The 18038-nt window shown below is 42.9% G+C and overlaps 4 protein-coding genes across 4 annotated transcripts; 3 read left to right on the top strand and 1 right to left on the bottom strand.

The window, feature by feature from the left end:
* Positions 1-1188: 1188 nt before the first annotated feature.
* On the bottom strand, positions 1189-3928 carry LOC148411922 (proteinase-activated receptor 3-like). Its single transcript, XM_088435972.1, has 2 exons — positions 3737-3928; positions 1189-2863 (listed from the first exon to the last, which is right to left on the bottom strand). Exons 1-2 carry the CDS (start codon positions 3894-3896, stop codon positions 1803-1805), a joined length of 1221 nt encoding a protein of 406 aa, XP_088292098.1. The 5' UTR covers positions 3897-3928; the 3' UTR covers positions 1189-1802.
* Positions 3929-6576: 2648 nt separating this feature from the next.
* Positions 6577-10274, top strand: LOC148411923 (proteinase-activated receptor 1-like). Its single transcript, XM_088435922.1, has 2 exons — positions 6577-7237; positions 8221-10274. Exons 1-2 carry the CDS (start codon positions 7159-7161, stop codon positions 9468-9470), a joined length of 1329 nt encoding a protein of 442 aa, XP_088292048.1. The 5' UTR covers positions 6577-7158; the 3' UTR covers positions 9471-10274.
* A 467-nt stretch (positions 10275-10741) lies between these two features.
* On the top strand, positions 10742-13758 carry f2rl1.1 (coagulation factor II (thrombin) receptor-like 1, tandem duplicate 1). The gene is made up of 2 exons (XM_088435279.1): positions 10742-10923; positions 11977-13758. The coding sequence occupies exons 1-2, from the start codon at positions 10848-10850 to the stop codon at positions 13041-13043; spliced, it is 1143 nt and encodes a 380-aa protein (XP_088291405.1). The 5' UTR covers positions 10742-10847; the 3' UTR covers positions 13044-13758.
* Positions 13759-13987: 229 nt separating this feature from the next.
* f2rl1.2 (coagulation factor II (thrombin) receptor-like 1, tandem duplicate 2) lies at positions 13988-17238 on the top strand. The gene is made up of 2 exons (XM_088435951.1): positions 13988-14202; positions 15253-17238. The coding sequence occupies exons 1-2, from the start codon at positions 14133-14135 to the stop codon at positions 16341-16343; spliced, it is 1161 nt and encodes a 386-aa protein (XP_088292077.1). The 5' UTR covers positions 13988-14132; the 3' UTR covers positions 16344-17238.
* The last annotated feature ends 800 nt before the right edge of the window (positions 17239-18038 follow it).

Consider the following 18038-nt stretch of genomic DNA (forward strand, 5'->3'; position numbering starts at 1 on the left):
TCTGCTTTTTACACTCCTCATGTGTGCCGTGCTCAAAGACCCCTCGCTCTTCTCGTCGCTTCCCCGATCGTGTCTTTTCCTCGTCTTGTACCTCCCGCCTCAAAACAAAAACAAAAAAAAATAAGCTCAAAGCTCAAAGGCCTTTTTCTCCCATGTGGTGCCTCTTTTGCTTCCTAAACGTGGCCGGGAGCTTTTTTTCGCTGCTCTCTTGTTATCTTCTGTGTTGTGGTGTTGCGTAGATGCTCTACCCCATGACCTCCATATTTGCTATCTTCCAAGCTGAGAGGCTTGTAATCTTCTCAAATTCTACGACGGGAAACGACGCTTGAAGCCATGTTTCTTTTGATTGCACTAATTTTGAATCCCTCAATGTGATTGAAAGCTTAACTCTGAATCAGTTTAGCTTTAGCATAGAAAGCAACCAGCTGAACTTCTCCAAGAATTTTTTTTTTTTTTTTTTGTGATGGTTTCCTCATGGTCAAAAACTCCAAAATCCCGCTAGAAAATATGCAGCACAGTTTTCCCAACGCTCGCCATACACTCCTATTTCCAAAGCCCGCATGTTTGTAGCAAAATGTCTTTTCGTGTCCTTTCTCTCGCTGCGCGCCTGGATGATTTATTTTAATAAGAAAAAAAAATCAATGTGGTGAATGCCGTGTGTGGCGTCTGCATAAAATATCTCATTTGAACTCAACGCTTTCTTGTTGTTTTTATCGCAGCTACCAGCAGGTGGTGCCATTAATCCGTTGCAACCGCCAAAACCTTTCTTTGACCGTATTTTTTTTTTAAATTTGTAAACATTAAAATGAAAACTTATTCGGAAAAGCATGTAAATTAAACGTATAAATTTTATTCTTCAAATGTGCAAATGTTTTCATGTTGTACAGCGGCCAAAAAAGTCTCCACACCCCTCTTTAAATGCTTCATTATGTGACGTAAACAAATGACACCAAGATAAAACATTCAGCCAAGAATATGACCTTTAATCTTTGCAGGTCAATTGGAATGAAAACACTAATATAAATCACATACAAATATGTAAAAAGAGATTTCGAGAACACACCTGCGACCTCTCATCTACTCAAAATGAGGTAAAGCAAAAATAACTGTCAGGAAAAGCCTACTAGAACAACTTCATGGGGAGTCGCATGTTTTAAATTGTGGCAAAAACAGCTGACACAAATCAAGTGCAAATAAAAATAAACTTTATTTAAATAGAGCCAAGTTACACAAGCGGAATAGCATGCGTGCACATTTTTTTTCCAGTTCTTTTGGGATTGTGTGATTATAGGCGTGTCTGACTGCTTCCTGTCACAGGAAGTCCAGGAAATGTCTCATCTGTGAGAGGAGAAGCGCTACATTTGTGCTAAGCTAGCTTCTGAACAAGCCTCAAAGACAATAAGCGATTAAAAAAAAAAAACATTAGTTGTGTCAACATGACATGCACAAAGAAAACACTTGAGAAAACTTTGTCTTTTAACTTTTACTTATATTTAAACTTTTATTATGTGTGCAAATTATACTTGTAAAACAACGTAATGACCAGAAAACCTATTTGTTTGTTTTTTGTTTTTTTTGCTTAAAATTCTGAAAATGTAGCAACAACGTTAAAAAAATGATATCAAAAATCATATCTCATATTAACGGTCATAATCAGGGTTTTCCAGGTATCTAATTACCCGGTCAAAATTCCTTTGTATGATGATATAATAACAAAATCATGTTTGTTTTTTTCTGTATCTGGAAATGTAGCCGATTTGTTCCATCCAATCCCTGAGTCAATATCGATTCTGTAAATGTTCTCAAGACGACGTGCTGAGGCTTCTCGGTTTGGAGGCCACGTAGTACAACCTGGATCCAGCGGATTTGGACATGAGAAGAAAGAGGAAGGGGTCCAAACAGGCGTGTACGCAGCACAGACAAACGGCCCCGTTGAAGACGGCGTAGGAGCCCTCGCTCCCGTCCGCCAGAAGCTGCACGTAATGAAGGAAGTGCACCACCCCGGCGGGGGTGAAGCACACCAGGAAGATGACGAACACCAGAGAACAGGCCTTCATGTACGCGGCCCAGTCCAGATTGGAGCGCCGCAGCTCGCACATGATCCGACCGTAGCACAGCGCCGTCGCCGCCAGCGGGCCCAGGAGGCCCGCCGGCGTCAGAACCAGGTTGTAGCGGAGCAGGAAGACGTGGGAACCCAGGTCCAGCGGGAGCACGTCGTGGCAGGTGGTGCGGCCCAGCTCGGGGATCCAGTAGCTCTGCCGCACCATCAGCTGCGGGAGGACGGCGGCGGCGAACACCCCCCACACGGCCGCCGCCGTCAAGGCGGCGTAGCAGCGCTTGGGGAGACGCTTGTAGGTGAAGGGGTGCGCCACGGCCAGGTAGCGCTGGACGCTGATGCAGGCCAGCGTGTGCGCCGAGCAGTAGAGGTTGCCGTAGAAACAGGCCGTCACCGCCCGGCAGGCGGCCTCCCCCAGCACCCAGTGGTTGCCGTGGAGATGATAGTGGGCCTTGAAGAAGAGCGAAACCAGCAGGAGGACGTCGGAGGCGGCCAGGCTGCTGTAGAGGATGGCCGAGGAGACCACTCGCACCTTGGCGGCCAGCGCGCTCAGGATGGCCACGTTGGCCGGGACCCCCACCGCCACCACCAGCATGTAGACGGCCGGGAGGACCTTGGTGCTCAGCGGGCCGTCCAGGTAGCCCGCCGTGGTGTTGCTAAGCAACCGGAGTCTTGGAGGCGAGGAGATGGGACGCTGCGTCCAGTTTGAGGAGATGAGGCGGCTCTGCGGCACCGGACGTCCTTTGAAGGTTCTGGGACGCGCGCCGCTTGAGTTTGTCTTCCCTCCATTGCTTAAGTTCTTTTTGCCTGCCACAAAAAAAATCCGTTTAGTACACCAGCGCAATGATGCGTTCCCGAAATATTGCCTAACGCGGCTCAGACATAATGACTCAATTTTTTATAATAATACCACAGTATAGTACACACACAATGAAATTCTGTTCACTTCCCCGTGCAGATTACATTCCATAATCGAGCAAATAATAAGGTAGGCGATAAAACAAAAAAATAGCGCAATAAGGGCAGTCATGATGACTATTAGTCTCAAAAATTAATGTAAAACAACAACAAAAATCCCCTCATTTTAAAAGCCATAATCAGAGCTTGAAAATGTCAATGTAGATGAAATACAACAAAAAAATACCTCATTTTAAAGGCCTTGGTCAGGGTTTTCCAAATCTATAGATACTAAAAAATATATACCAGCCCATCCTCATTTTAAAAGTCTTAAATAGACATTTCCAAATGTATTTTTTATGCTTGAAAATGTCAAAACCAACCGCAATGTAAAAAAACATACTAATATATATGAGTTACTAATATTTATGACTTTTCCAGATCCATAACTCATTTGTCCAAAAAAATCCACATGCCTCCACAAGATGAATGGAGCCTTTGAAGTAAATCTTAATTCGTTGGCATTTTGGACTCTTTTCCCTGCCCTTTTTTCCTCCTAAAATCTCAGACGAATAACGTTCAGCGTGGAACGTACGGAACAAAGTGTCCTAGGAAACTCAGCTGTAAAAACACAACGAAAAACAGTGGGATTGCATCATAAACACACCCTTAACCAAACATTTCCCCTGAATCAACACAAGAGTCAAAAAATGAAATAAAAGCCAAATACCCCGCAAATAATGATCTTACTTTTCCATGACATTCAATTTGCTCATCTCTTACCATTTTTTTGAAGCGTGCCACTTAGACAGAGCAGCAGAATCAGCCAAAACAAATATTTCCCCATATTTATGTGAGCTTTTGACCCGCGCGCAGCTCCGCTCGCCGTCTGTTTCGCTTTACTTCGCCCATGAGAGAAAGAAAAAAAAAAAAAAACTCGCATGTGGGTTGGCCTTTTTCATACCCTTACCCGCCTGAGTGCTTTACAACATTCAAAGGTGAAAGTCCGCGTATAATAGATGATACAATCTTGCTTTTAGTTTAGGTTTTTTTCCTAACATGGAGATAATTTTCCATATCTCCGATTTGGCATGGTAATATGATCCCTTACGGTGATGTCATAGCTAACTACGTGCAGAGGAAATATCTGCTGGAGATGATAAACTTGTCTCAACACGAGCTGCTCCACATCCTTTGCTTCATTCATTTTCACTTTTCTTTCCTATTTATTAACCTATTTATTTTTCCATATCTGTGATATTAACGGACGATACCCTAAAATACATGTTATATCTTCAAAAAAACTACTGTGCCGCTCCAAAATGTTCTCAAAGTGTGGTCCGTGGACCCCTGGGGATCCCTGGCCAGACTGCAGGGGGTCCGTGAAATCATTTAGATGTTTTGGAATTGATTTAGTTTATCATTCAAAGATTAGTGCCTTATTCGGTTTAGTCTTTGTTTTTGGCGCCTCCTCTGGCCGCTGTTGATAGTGCAATGATTGTGCGCTGTCTTTCTACCCAGAAAGAAGCCATTGTAACGTCGAGTTTTTCGTAAACGGAATTATTCGTAAAATACGTGGTTCACAAACCGAAGTTTCACTGTATAGCCTTGACAAAAACATTTATAAAAATAAATCACACTCTAATAACTAATTACTTGCTCGTTGGTTCCAACCAACCAATTAAATCGCAGAAAAATTCTGATGTCATCGAAAACTAGCTAGCTGTTGACGTGTTGGAGTCCAGCTGTTCACACATGTCATCTTTTCAGTACACAAGCAAGAAATCATGCTGGTGTTTTTCAAGTCGGCCATCTGTTAGTTATGTCACGACCGTCATTATTAAAAACAACAAACAACATTCTTGCTAATGTTGAGGCCAGAGTGAATGTTTATGTTTAGCATGGGACACAAAAATAGTTTACAGGCATCCTGTGACTAAAGCGGCGAGCTTGCGTGGAGAGCCAATCAACAACTGGGAGGAATTTTGGCAAAATAGTGACAAGGGTTACGGGTTCAACATCCAGCTTCTGCCAATATCTTTCCCCATTGAAATGAATGGAAATGTTATTGTTGCCTCGTTTAATCGCAGGTTTTACGATACAAAAACATACCTGGAAAAGGTGAAATCCGCAAGACAGCAATTTATTTCTTTTTCTTTTTCTTTTTTTTTTTACTTACAGTGTACTTTTTATCACAGGGTTTTATTTATTTACCATGAGTTTTTTTCTTTGTGTTTTTTTTCATTATTATACAATATTATTTATTTTACAGTATGTTTTATGGTTTATTATACATTGTTCTGTGTATATTTTTTCATCTAGACTGTGAGTTTGATTATTAGAAATGCTTTTTCATCCATCACAGTTTTTATTTATGTTGTTCTTTTTTTGTCATTTCATTTTTTTTTTCATTTTGGGTTATTTTTTCCCATGTATACACACACAAGAGAAAAAAAAACACACATTTATGTGGTGTGTGTGTGTGTGTGTGTGTGTGTGTGTGTACATATATATATATATATATATATATATATATATATATATATATATATATATATATATATATATATGTATATATATATATATATATATATGTATATATATATATATATATGTATATATATATATATATATATATATATATATATATATATATATATATATATATATATATATATATATATATATATGTATATATATATATATATATATGTATATATATATATATATGTATCCATAACAGTGCAAGTGGAATCTGCAAAACCTTAGCAACAAAATATAATAATGGCATTAGCCAACAGCGTTAGCATTCGCGTTAAGATAGCAAAAAATCCCAAATAGCTAATGATACTTTATATAGCGTTATGGTTAATGTTAGGTTTTAAAATAGGACTCTACATGTACATTTGGGATTAGCTTTTAAATTTCGAGTTAGCGTTTGGTGTTAGCGTCATTATTGTTTATCTTCTCGCCTAGTCAAATTAGCAAGAAGCCTTGGCAGTTTAAAAACAATATGCCCCTAAATCTTCCTTATTTGCAGCGAGAGGAAGAACGTTTATTTACTTTTACTGCGCTGCAAGATCCCAAAATAAACTCCGGACGTCAACAACAGGAAACCGTTTTATCTCGTGGAAACATGAGCGAAAAAGCTTGTCCTTGGAACGTCATGGAAACGAGTGAAACCAATTAGAAGAAGTCGCCATGTCGGACTCTTCCTGTTGCCGCTCGGCAAGTCAAATCTGATTTGATGAAGCAGACAAAAAAATTATATAATGGTCCAAAGCAAATACGATTATTTATTTATTTATTTATTTATTTATTTATTTATTTATTTTTAGTACCTGGCACAGCGCCGCAGACTTCATTTTGGATGTGGGTCAACAGGACCTTGCCAAGTCTTCACTTAACCTCCTTTGTTGATCATTCTGGTCTCTAATGTGTTTACATCCGTTTTGTTGAGCTGTAAAATGCTTAAGGTTATTATTAGGGATTCTGAACAATGAAGCTTCATGAAGCACCTGTGATTTTTTTTTTTTAAATCCTCTAGATGGTGCTCTTGGTTAAAAAAAAAAAAAAAAACACCAGTGCAAGGTAAATGTATTTAATTTCCCCTGTTAAACTGATGAGGTGCCATCTGGAGGCATTAAAAAAATACGGTAAGTGCTTCATAAAGCTTCGTTTGTCTATCACAGGTTATTATCGTTCACGAAAACAAAATGGCTTTAATTAAGAGAGAAAAATAGCATTTGAGCAAGTGTCTTGATTTTTTTGGGGGACACTCGAACTTTCTTGAAGCACCATTTTATTTATTTTCAAATTTTAGACAGTAAAAATTGTTGTGAAGATCGTTTTAAAATTCTAGCAAATATAAAAGTTAATTTCCCACGCTTTTTCATCACTCCTGCCGTTGGTGTCTTTTTGGACATTCGGACCTATGTCTAGACTCCAGATGGGTCAACGAACCCCTGCCTCATCCGGCTTGCAGGGGTGACGGGAAACGTGACGTCAGCTCTCAAAGAATGTCGGTCCGCTCGCTGCTGATTGGCCGCCAGTCGAGGCCCACTTTTGGGGTGGGCCGAACCGGCAGAACATCCTGGGAACCCGAGAGCATCAGCAGCACACTACAGCAAGCGTGCGAGAAGCTCCACGGGCTCGTCGAGAAACGTTTAATTTTCTTGTTTCTTTTTGATTGCTGAAACTGTGAAATGTCTCCAGCAACTTTTCGTGTGCTGACGCTGGTGCTTGCCGTTTGCGCATGCGCTGCATCGGCTGCCCAAGACAACAGTAAGTTAAAAAAAAAAAAAAAAGCTCGATAATTAACTTAACGTTACGCGACTTTTAAAATGATAACTATTTTTGCGTTCATTACATGGATTTGTAGTATAATTGTTTTTATATTTAAATAAACCAATAGTTGGTATGACGTCACCCACGCGTTTTTAGTCGGTTGAGTCTAATCCGATGTTAAATTATGTTATTTGTTATTTGTTACTGTAAAGCTCTTTTTTTAAAGTTTTGTAAATTTTCGTGTATTTCCTTTTTCATTCTCTATTGGCATACAGAAATTAAATTTTTACCAGGGGTATTCATGTAATTTGCCAATGTTTAGTATCTAATATATTGCAACGTGCATTTCAATAAAATATGGTTTTCATAGCTTATGCCAAAATACTAATCGACTAATCAATTTACTGTGTAGAAATTGCCAAACATTATAGGGTTTAAGTAGCCATATAGTGCAAACACTACAAGAAAGTGTTAAAAATAAGAAAACATGAAAAACAACCTAAACGTCAACAAGAATAATACAGCAATGTATGAATTCATGCCATAAATGCTATATTAACAGATTATTTCAGCCCAGAAAATTCCTCCTGTAAAATTTATCAGCAAATATCTGGCTTGTATGGCCAAATAAGATGAAAAAATCCATTAAAAAATGTTGAAAATAATAATGAAAACAAACTTTGACTTCAAGTAAAATAAATTATGGAATCTTGCTCAGAAAATACTAGCTGTTAGCTCGAATTTTGTTAGCATGCTAGCAAATATGCTATCTTGATTTTTGCCCAGAAAGTGCCTGGTGGAGAATTTATGTTCAAAGATAGGGCTTGTTTAGCCACATAAGATTAAAAAAATACATAATAAAGAAACTTTAACTTCAATAATAAATTATTACATTTTGCTGAGGGAGTAGTAGCAATTGTTTTGAATTTTGTTAGCGTGCTACTAAAAAAATGTGACACTAACACATTACCTGTGTCCAGAAAGCGCCTCTGGACGAATGTTCTCCTACTTCGACACGTCATTCACCGACGAACCCTTCACCCTGGAGGATGTCTACGGTCTAGAAGTGGCCCCAAGGATGAACGGAACCCCGCGGGCCCGAGGCCCCCCGAGGCCCAGCAACATGAGCGGCATCTCCGAGGAGGTCCGCAGCTTCCTGACGGGCCCCCTTTCCACGCTGATCATCCCGTCTTTGTACGCGGCGGTGTGCCTTTTCGCCGTGCCCGTCAACGCCTGCGCCGCCGTGGCCTTCTGGCGCCGGGTCCGCCCCAAAAAACCCGCCGCCATCTACATGCTCAACCTGGCGTGCGCCGACCTGCTCTTCGCCGTGCTCCTGCCCTTCAAGGCTGCGTACCACTTCGCAGGGAACAACTGGATGTTGGGCGAGTACATGTGCCGCGTGGTCACGGCCGCGTTCTACTGGAACATGTACTGCTCGGTTCTCCTGGTGGCCTGCATCAGCGTGGACCGCCTCCTGGCCGTGGTGTACCCCATCGACTCCCTGGCGTGGAGGAGGCCCCGTAACGCCATCCTAGCCTGCGTTGCCATGTGGGTCGTTTCCCTAGCCGGATCCGTACCCTTGGTCGTGTCGGAGCAGACGTTGTACCTGAAAGAACTGGACATCACCACCTGCCACGATGTCCGCCCGGTGGGTGAGGCGATCGGGCTTTACGGGGTGTACTTCATCATCTTGTGCGTCGCACTTTTTGTCATCCCGTTGCTGGTCACCGTCGCTTCCTACGCCCGAGTGATCTGGTCCTTAAGCCGGGCCCCTCGCGGGATTCCCGGACGTTCCCGCCGGAGGAGCAGGGCTCTGGTGATGGCGCTGACGGTCCTGGTGATCTTCTTCTTCTGCTTTGCGCCCACAAATTGCTTACTCCTGGTTCACTATGCGCAACTCCACAATGGGGTGGGCCACGCCCGTGATGCCCCCGAGGGTTCGTACGTGGCCTACTTGGTCTTTTTGTGTTTGGGGAGTCTCAATTGTCTGCTGGACCCGGTGCTCTACTGTTTCGGCTCGTCGCAGTGCCAGCGAGAGCTCGCCGGGGTGCTGAGGTGTCAGAAGACGGCCGAGAGCTTCAGCACCAGCTCTTCGGACTCGTACAGGTCCAGCACCAGGACCATTCTGAAGTCCAGCCGCATGGAAAGCTCCCAGCGAAATGTTTCATCCGTCAAAAAAGATTCCTCGCAAGGGAGCCACGGAGAACTGTACAAGAAACTTCTGGTCTGATTCATCCAAGATGACCAGAAGAACTCCAGTGCATTCCTACCACTTGAATGTTCTCCAAGACTCTTCAGAAGAAACATAACAGGATGAGGATCTGAATCAGGGGTTCTCCTGGGCCACCATCCTGTATGTTTTTGAAGTTTCCTTCCTTCAACACAACCGACTCCAATGCTCAGCTCGTGAACAAGATCTGATCATTCAAATCAAATGTCTTGGAAGGAATTATCAAAAACATGAAGGATAGCAAGAGGTCGTGGACCAGGTTTTGACAGCCCTGATCTAAATTGATCAACTTCCTCAAAGAGCCGAGACCAGGGAGTCCAAACTCGGTCCTTCAGGGATGCTACCTTGCAGGTTTTTGAAGTTTCCCTACTCCAACACACCCAATTTAAATGATCAGGCTCGCTCCTGTGAGTTGCTTTAATAATGAGGACGCAAATATCAAGAACAAGCATGATAGCTGCCCTCAAGGACCAGCGTTGGACACCCCTGATCTTCAAGAACTTTTGGGATGGGGTCTGAAGAAACCTGAACGATCCAACCACTAGAATCCCAAAGTCCAACTCCACTTCCGGGTTGGCATTTTCAACTTGTCACGAATATTTCTGTTTTCACCACATAAATGTGAAACAATGATAATCATTTAAACACAATGAAGGGGGCTTTTCATGTTGCACACTAAAACTATTTAAGCTGTTATATTGTATTATTAAGCAAAGTCAGTATTCATATGTTTTGTACATTTGCTCACTTTCTTTTCTGATTTTTTTTCACTCATTCTTTCTTAAATAAATACGTTTGAAAGCACTTTGTGACCCTCTTTTGGAATGATAATCATGCTAAGTAAAGCCAGCAAAGATAAAGCTGCAAGCTTTTGACGTTGACTGTGCTTTTGCTGCCTCCTGTCGACCATTAAGAGTACTATCTCTCAGTCAGTTCTTACTTTGCCCACAAGATGGCAGCAGAGGAAAGATTTTTGCTACAGTTTTTACCCATTTAAACGCTTTTGGCGCTTTCATAAGTGTAACAAATTACTCCTTCAAATATACGTTGATTTACACTCCCAGCATTTTTCACTACCATTAACGTATATTTTGTATTTATTATTATTATTATTATTATTATTATTATTAGTATTATTATTATTATTATATGTAGGTGTGTAATCAATAAAAAAAAGGTCCTTATTGCGCCACGATTGGCTCTGCGCAGTCATGTGACAGAGTGACGTCACGGTGGTGTAAACACCTGCTTGGGGCGGGGATTTAAGAGAAGCACGCGCGAGGCGCCACGCCCGCCGACATCACCTTCTCCTCCCCAGACGACGACGTCTTTGTTGTTGTTTTATTTATCAAAACAACTTTAGATACAAGGTCCGCCATGTCTCCGTGGGGTGGACGATTTTGTGTACTCGTCGTTTTCCTTTTTTGTCTACACGCCTGCTCGTGTGACACAGGTGAGTTCGTTTATGTTTACCTTTCTTGGGCGGAACAATTGCAGCGGTCGTTAAAGCGGACACAAGAAGAAGACGTGATCTTATTTGTGTCTTAATCATAGTTTGTCTTATATACTAGTTTTTGCTTGAGTATGGAGTTTTTTTTACATTGTTGGGGAAGTGATTAATGCAGGTCAAAAGAGGTTTTTTCCTCAGTTGCCGTCACGTGACAAAGTGGCGTTTGACTGTGACGTTATTTAACTTCCGGTTAAATTCTCACAGGGGAAGTGCCGCATCTGATAATGCAGATTACGCAATTTTGCCCTTTTAAATTCACCACAAAAGATACCAGGCAAACAAACAAACAATAGTGGATGACAACCACTGATATGGAATTCCGGAACTCCGTGCAACAAACATGAGATGCAAAATATGATTGATGTTTTATAGAATTAAGATTCTCCTGAAACGAATTGCACAAATCGTCCTTTGTTCGAATAAAACTCTACGTGTACTTGAACAGGAAATGGCACAATTCTAAGGGAACTAAAATGTGTAATCAGGCCAACGCAATAAAAGTATTTGTTTGTCATCTGCTGGAATATTTATGTTTCGTGTTTACTTTATCGATAGTGTTTTACGGTCTGTTTGAGATGTCCTGTTTTGTTGACAGTACTTAAGTGCTCATACATAATTGTTTACATGTGTGATATCACATCAGTTTGTTCCTGGTGCAACTTAGAGTACATATTTAAATATTTTTTTACACTGGTCAGAAAATCAGCAAAAATGTTGATGATTGTGTTCCAAAGTTAATGACGTTAAAGATCCAAATTTACTGGATTCCGCTGACAGCTATAGAAGTCAATTTTTAAGTCATTCAGTGCCATTGACGGCTATAGACGTCAAAGATCCAATTTTTCTGGGCTGCACTTACAGCTATGGAAGTCAACCGTTTTCTTAACTCATTCGGTGCCATTGACGACTTCAGCCGTCAAAGGTTCATTTTTATAGGGCCGGCAGCGAATGAGATCCCACCTATACTTCCTACCACGTACTGTGTTCCTCCCACAGAGGACTTGCGAGGCTTCACCGGCACCGAGACCCCCAATGGGATTTTGTTGGACCAGCATGCTCTTACGGTCCTGAGCGGCAGCCTCACCACCGTCTTTCTGCCGATCGTCTACATCGTGGTCTTCGCGGTGGGTCTTCCCGCCAACGCCATGGCCGTCTGGGTGTTTCTCTTCCGCACCAAGAAGAAGCACCCGTCGTCCATCTACATGGCCAACCTGGCGCTGGCAGATTTGCTCTTCGTCATCTGGGTCCCGCTGAAAATCGCTTACCACTTCAACGATAACAACTGGACCTACGGCGAAGGGCTGTGTAAAGTCCTGGTTGCCTTCTTCTACGGGAACATGTACTGCTCCATGGCTTTCATCGCCTGCATCAGCGTGCAGCGCTACTGGGCCGTGGTGCACCCTCTGGCGAAGCGCCGGCGCGAGAGAACTGTGGCCTGCGCGGTTTCGGCGGGCATCTGGGCAACCGTGTGGCTCCTCACCGTGCCGCTCTATCTGTACGACCAGGAAGTGCGCGTGGCCAACCTGCCGATCTTCACCTGCCACGACGTCACCCGGCCCAGCCAGAGGAAGATGGCGGCGGGCTACTTCCTCACCATGGGCACGGCGGGCTTCGTGGTCCCCGCCGCCGTGTGCGCCGTCTCCTACGCGCTGATGCTCCGGGCGCTCCGTAGCAGCATGGCGGGGGACGACAGCGTGGCCAAGAACCGGCGCAAGGCGGTGGTTCTGATCGTCACCGTTCTGGTGATGTTCATGGTGTGCTTCGCGCCCAGTAACATCATGCTCCTGGTGCACTACGCGCTGCTCCTCAACGAGGCGCCCGACAACCTCTACGGTTTCTACATCACCACGTTATGCCTAGCAAGCCTCAACAGCTGCATCGACCCTTTCGTCTACTACTTTATCTCGGACGATTTCCGCCAGCACGTCAAAAATACTTTCCTGTGCCGGAGCCAGCGCACCGTAGAGAGGATGCGGGTGTCCTTCAGCGCGCTCAAGTTCTCCAAGAAGAGCAACACGTATACCACAGATTCCGGCGGACACACCGGGAGCTCGGATTGCTAGCTGGCGTTCCTGGTCTTCTCGGAATAAGACTGCATTTCGTTGTTACTGTTTTAAGGAGCACAGCAAACACCAGCGCTGGCTTAGACTCTATAGTAGGTGTGAAAAAGCTATCTATTTTCAGAGCTTACTTCAGCCTAATATTTGAGAAAAAAAAACATTAAAATAACCTTGGATTGAATGTCAATACTGTCAAGATCTTTAGGATTGTGTACATAGTTACAGTATCAGTCCTGGTTTTTACCCGCTAAGCTAGCTGCAATCCTGCTAATGGAAAAATTGCATGTAAATGTCATAAGCAAACACAATATAAATCAATGTCTTGTTCAGACTAGTGAGGGGACACAGATTAGATTTTTGTAAAAGAAACGTCTAGGTTGTCTGAGTCTTATGGGGCCGACAAATTTTCATTTCCATACAAGTTGGATGAGAAAAAAACTGAACATTCTTTAAAGATGAGGAGTGCAGAAGGGTAAACCATGTGCACATTTTAACACTTTTTTTTAATGATGACTACTGTACGGTTTATACCTTTTTCCTGTAGAAATGTTGTACTGTATTAAATGAAATAAATTGTAGATTTAAAAATACACTGACTTTACAGTAATAGTGTTCATTTTACTATTATAATTTTATCGTGATATTTTGCGGCAATTATGACATAAAATGGTTCATCAATATGCAAATAAAATACATCCCAAAATATACAATACATAAATATGTGTATTTTTTTTATTCGGGGAAAAAAATCTAAACAATCTTCTTTTTTCTAAAATATTATTAATTCAATGTGACATTCTAAGAGCACGTGTAAACATAGTGTAGTAAAATGTTGTGATGTCATCAAAGGGCGTAACCGGTTCGGCGACTCGCTGATGACGTCAGCACACCTCACAAGCCCAAACCAGCCAGGTAGTCTCGGGGCGTGGCTAAGAGGCTTCAGTGGTACCGAGGGTGGGAAGAAGAGGACGAGTTGGCGGATGTTTAACTTAAAGGACGCGGTATCAGGGCGCGGACGCAACTCGCAGACGAAAGCAAAACTTTGAGCGGATCGCCTTAGTGGACGGAGCCAAATTCAATAAAAGGAGAAAAATGGACTTTGCTCATTTTCTCCCGCTTTTCTTCATGGTCTTTTGTCACTTTTGGAACGCGGATGGCGCAGGTACGTTTTTTTTTTTTTTTTTTTCTCAAATCCATCTAGGTTTGTAATGTGATCAATTAAACTCCGAATGGCTGTGTTGACTTGAAAAAAACTCAATAACTAGTCAGCGGTACATTTGCGAATCTTTAAACGAGTTCGATGCTCAAACCTCGGCTTCCGTCCCTTCCGAGTCGGGCCTTTTATCCAGGCAAATTTGCGGTTTGGACTGCGACGCAATTTGAATAAGAAACAAATATTAACGTTCGGGAGTTATCCTTTTAATCATAACATTTACTTTAATCGCTTTGGACTTTTAATAAGTTGATTGCATTCTGGAAACAAAGGTGTCAAACTAAAGGTTCCGGGGTCAGATCTGGCCCACCACATTACATGAAAGCGAAAGAGTATGTCAAAATTTCAAACGGTTATGTAATAAATAATAACGTTGAGGAATTGCAGCTATTCTCTTGTAAACAAACCCATTATTACAGTAACTTGAACAACATTTAAACCAACTATTATTCTTGACATCTGATTCCAAAACTAGCTAGCATCGATTTACTGAGTGCTGCATATGCGACAAAATTAGATGATTAAACATTTATATAGTTTCATAACATCTGTCTCAGGAAAGACATTCCTGCGATACCACAAGGGCCGTGACAAAAAGAAGTTTGACAACATTTTATTGGGTGCTGTAAACACTCATAAAAATTCAGCCACAATTTCAAAAAAACATTTCCTCAGTTGAATTAAATGACTGAGTAAATTGTTTGCCCCTAATGTAATGTTGGGCAAGCATGCTAGCAATTATTATTGATGATACTCGTGTGAATGATTTGTTAGTTTTGTATCATTTCAAATGAAGCGTTTTTTGACTAAATAAAACCAACAAACAGCAAACCGCAAATTAAACCCAAATTAAACTCTAAACGTAAAAAAATAAAGGAAAAAGAGAAAAAAATGAACTATAATGAAAAATCCAGAACTATTACCACTCCGATGTGATTTCACAAACTCGGAGCAGTTTTACTAATGCACTAATGTTGATTTCGGGGTGGTTTTGCGCAGGACAGGGTCGCGGGTTCATCGGCATCATAGACCCTCAGTTCTCAGACCAGGTGTCGGTGGACCCGGCCACCTCGGAGACCTTAAAGAGCGGCCTGACCACCGTCTTCCTGCCCATGGTTTACATCGTGGTGTTCGTGGTGGGCCTTCCCGCCAACGCCATGGCCATCTGGGTTTTTCTATTCCGCACCAAGAAGAAGCATCCGTCCTCCATATACATGGCCAACCTGGCTCTCGCCGACCTGCTTTTTGTCATCTGGACGCCGTTGAAGATCGCCTACCACCTGGGCGGTAACGACTGGACCTACGGCGAGGGTCTTTGCAAGGTCCTGGTGGCCTTCTTCTACGGGAACATGTACTGTTCTGTTTTATTTATCGCCTGCCTGAGCGTTCAGCGCTACTGGGTGGTGGCGCACCCGCTTTCCCAGCAGCGCAAGAACAACAAGGTCGCGATAGGCGTTTGCGTGGCCATCTGGATTTTCATCTGGCTCACCACCACGCCGTTGTACCTCTACCAGCACACGGCCCGGCTGAGCGAGCCCGATATCACCACCTGCCACGATGTTAGCGTCATCCTGGATCCCCGGAACCCGTTCGACTCCGTGCGCCTGCCGTATTTTTATTTCATCCTGATGGGCGCGGTGGTGTTCCTGGTTCCTTGCGCCGTCATCGTGGTGGCTTATATCCTGCTCCTGCGGGCGTTGGGTCGAGGGATGGATTCCGGAGCGGCGTCCAAGAACCGGCGGAGGGCGGTGGTTCTGATCGTGGTGGTCCTGGTTACCTTCCTGGTGTGCTTCATCCCCAGTAACATCATGCTGGTGCTGCACTACTCGCTGCTCAAGGACGGCGCGGTGGACAACGGATACGCTTTCTACATCACCACCTTGTGCCTGGCTAGCCTCAACAGCGTTCTGGATCCGTTCATCTACTACTTCGTGTCCGACGATTTCCGGCAACACGTCAAAAACACGCTGCTGTGCCGAAGCAGCCGGACGGTGGAACGCATGCGGGTGTCCTTCAGCTCCTTGAAATATTCCCGAAAGAGCAACTCGTACTTGTCGGGATCGGACAACACGCAGAGCAGCTCGTGCTAGCAGACGCGCAAACCGACCGGCGGACGCGTACCACCGCCGAGGACGCCGAATTTGGTTACGGTCCGTCCGGACTCGCTGGGATCCGCCCCCAAAGACTTTCAAAGTGTTTTAACCTCATTTAGTGTTACAAGGTTTTGTAAATAAATGCTAACAATTTCGAAGATGACTGTTTCAACGACGGCTGCCAGACTGGAATTCTTGGAATGCAGCGTTTCCCCACGGCTGGCCCTGTCTTGTCCTTCCCAGATAAGAGACTGTTTAGAAAAAAAAGTGTCCTGTGCCGTCCTCACCTCCAGAAACCTGCGAAGGATGGAGTTTTACCCGTGAATAACTTTAACAGAAGCAGTCTTACGTTGTTATCATGGAAATATCGTCAACTCCAGACAATCGGTTGTATGGAAGAGGGTTAGGGTTAGTGAAGGAAAAAAAAAATTGATGTTTCTCACCTCTGTCTCAGACGTTTTTTGTTCTCAGAATTCTAACTATTATCCAAATTCTGAGTATTCTCTGAATTGTCATTTTAAAGTGAAAATTCTTCATTTTCAAGCCTGAATTTTGGCTTTATTGTGAGAATTGAGACAGAATTCTGACTTAGTGAGGGTGAGATTTCCAAAAGACTCAAAAGTCAGATTTCTCACCATGGTCAGGACTCCCGACTTTAAATTGAGAATCCTCACTTTAAGTTCTTGTTTCTCACTAGTCAGAATTCCGAGAGCCCACCCGCAGAAGCATTTCCTTCCCTTCCCCCACCTCCAAGGCTCATGATGAAACTTTACCTGTGTCAGGCAAAGCTGCTCATGAGAGGTAAATTATTCTCGTCAAGTGTCCTGTTACCTTCTATTCTCTGTAGTTTTTTTTTTTTTTTTGTAAGTCATATTAAACCTGTACAGGCAGAGCTTTTTGTTCTTGATATATATATATATAAAGCTTATAATATATGTGATAAAAAGTTACATTGTATGTGTTTCATTTAAAATTAAAAAGTCTCCTTTAGAGAAAGTACAATTCTTAGTGTTCTTAATTTGATGTCATACTAGTACACATTCTCCGCAGCTGATAAGAAGAAAGTGAGGAGATGATTAACTTCATGCTAACAGCTTAAACCAAAGCCAAGCACATGATGCAAGACGCACTCTTGACAGTCTGCCGTTGACCTCAAAGTGGGGGGAAAAAAAAAACACAATAGACGTGAAGAGTTAGATAACAAGTGGAACTTTAGCGTCACGTGAAAATGTTACTCAAAAATAGCTTTAACCAAGCAGGTGCTTGCGCAAATAGCTCGCGGACGCCGTACGGAGCATTATACGCAGTTATAAATTTGAAACTGAACCCATTTTTCTTATGCGGTGTTTTTAGAGCATTTTTGAGTCAACTAGCATCTCAAGCGATTGCGCTCCCGTGAAAGTTGCCGTGTGACATAAATCACCGTGTGTACATAGCAGGTTCGTGATTCATCGCCGCTCAGCGGTGTCATCTCCGCATATCCTATTTCTATTCATACGGATGATGCATTTTCAAGGTTAGCTTACTAGCTAGCATACCGCAACAGCAAGGATTTTTTAGTTACTTAGATTCGTTTCTACTACGAAAGCAGACAGTTAGCTAGCTAACATGTAGTACCCGAGCTAGCTAAGTACATGCCACTATTCAACGACAGAGGTTACAATGAATTTCAAGGTGGTTGTGCAGGTTTTG

Source organism: Hippichthys cyanospilos, chromosome 15 (genome assembly GCF_059441005.1).
Source record: "Hippichthys cyanospilos isolate Australia breed blue-spotted pipefish chromosome 15, RoL_Hcya_1.0, whole genome shotgun sequence".
Lineage (NCBI taxonomy): Eukaryota > Metazoa > Chordata > Actinopteri > Syngnathiformes > Syngnathidae > Hippichthys > Hippichthys cyanospilos.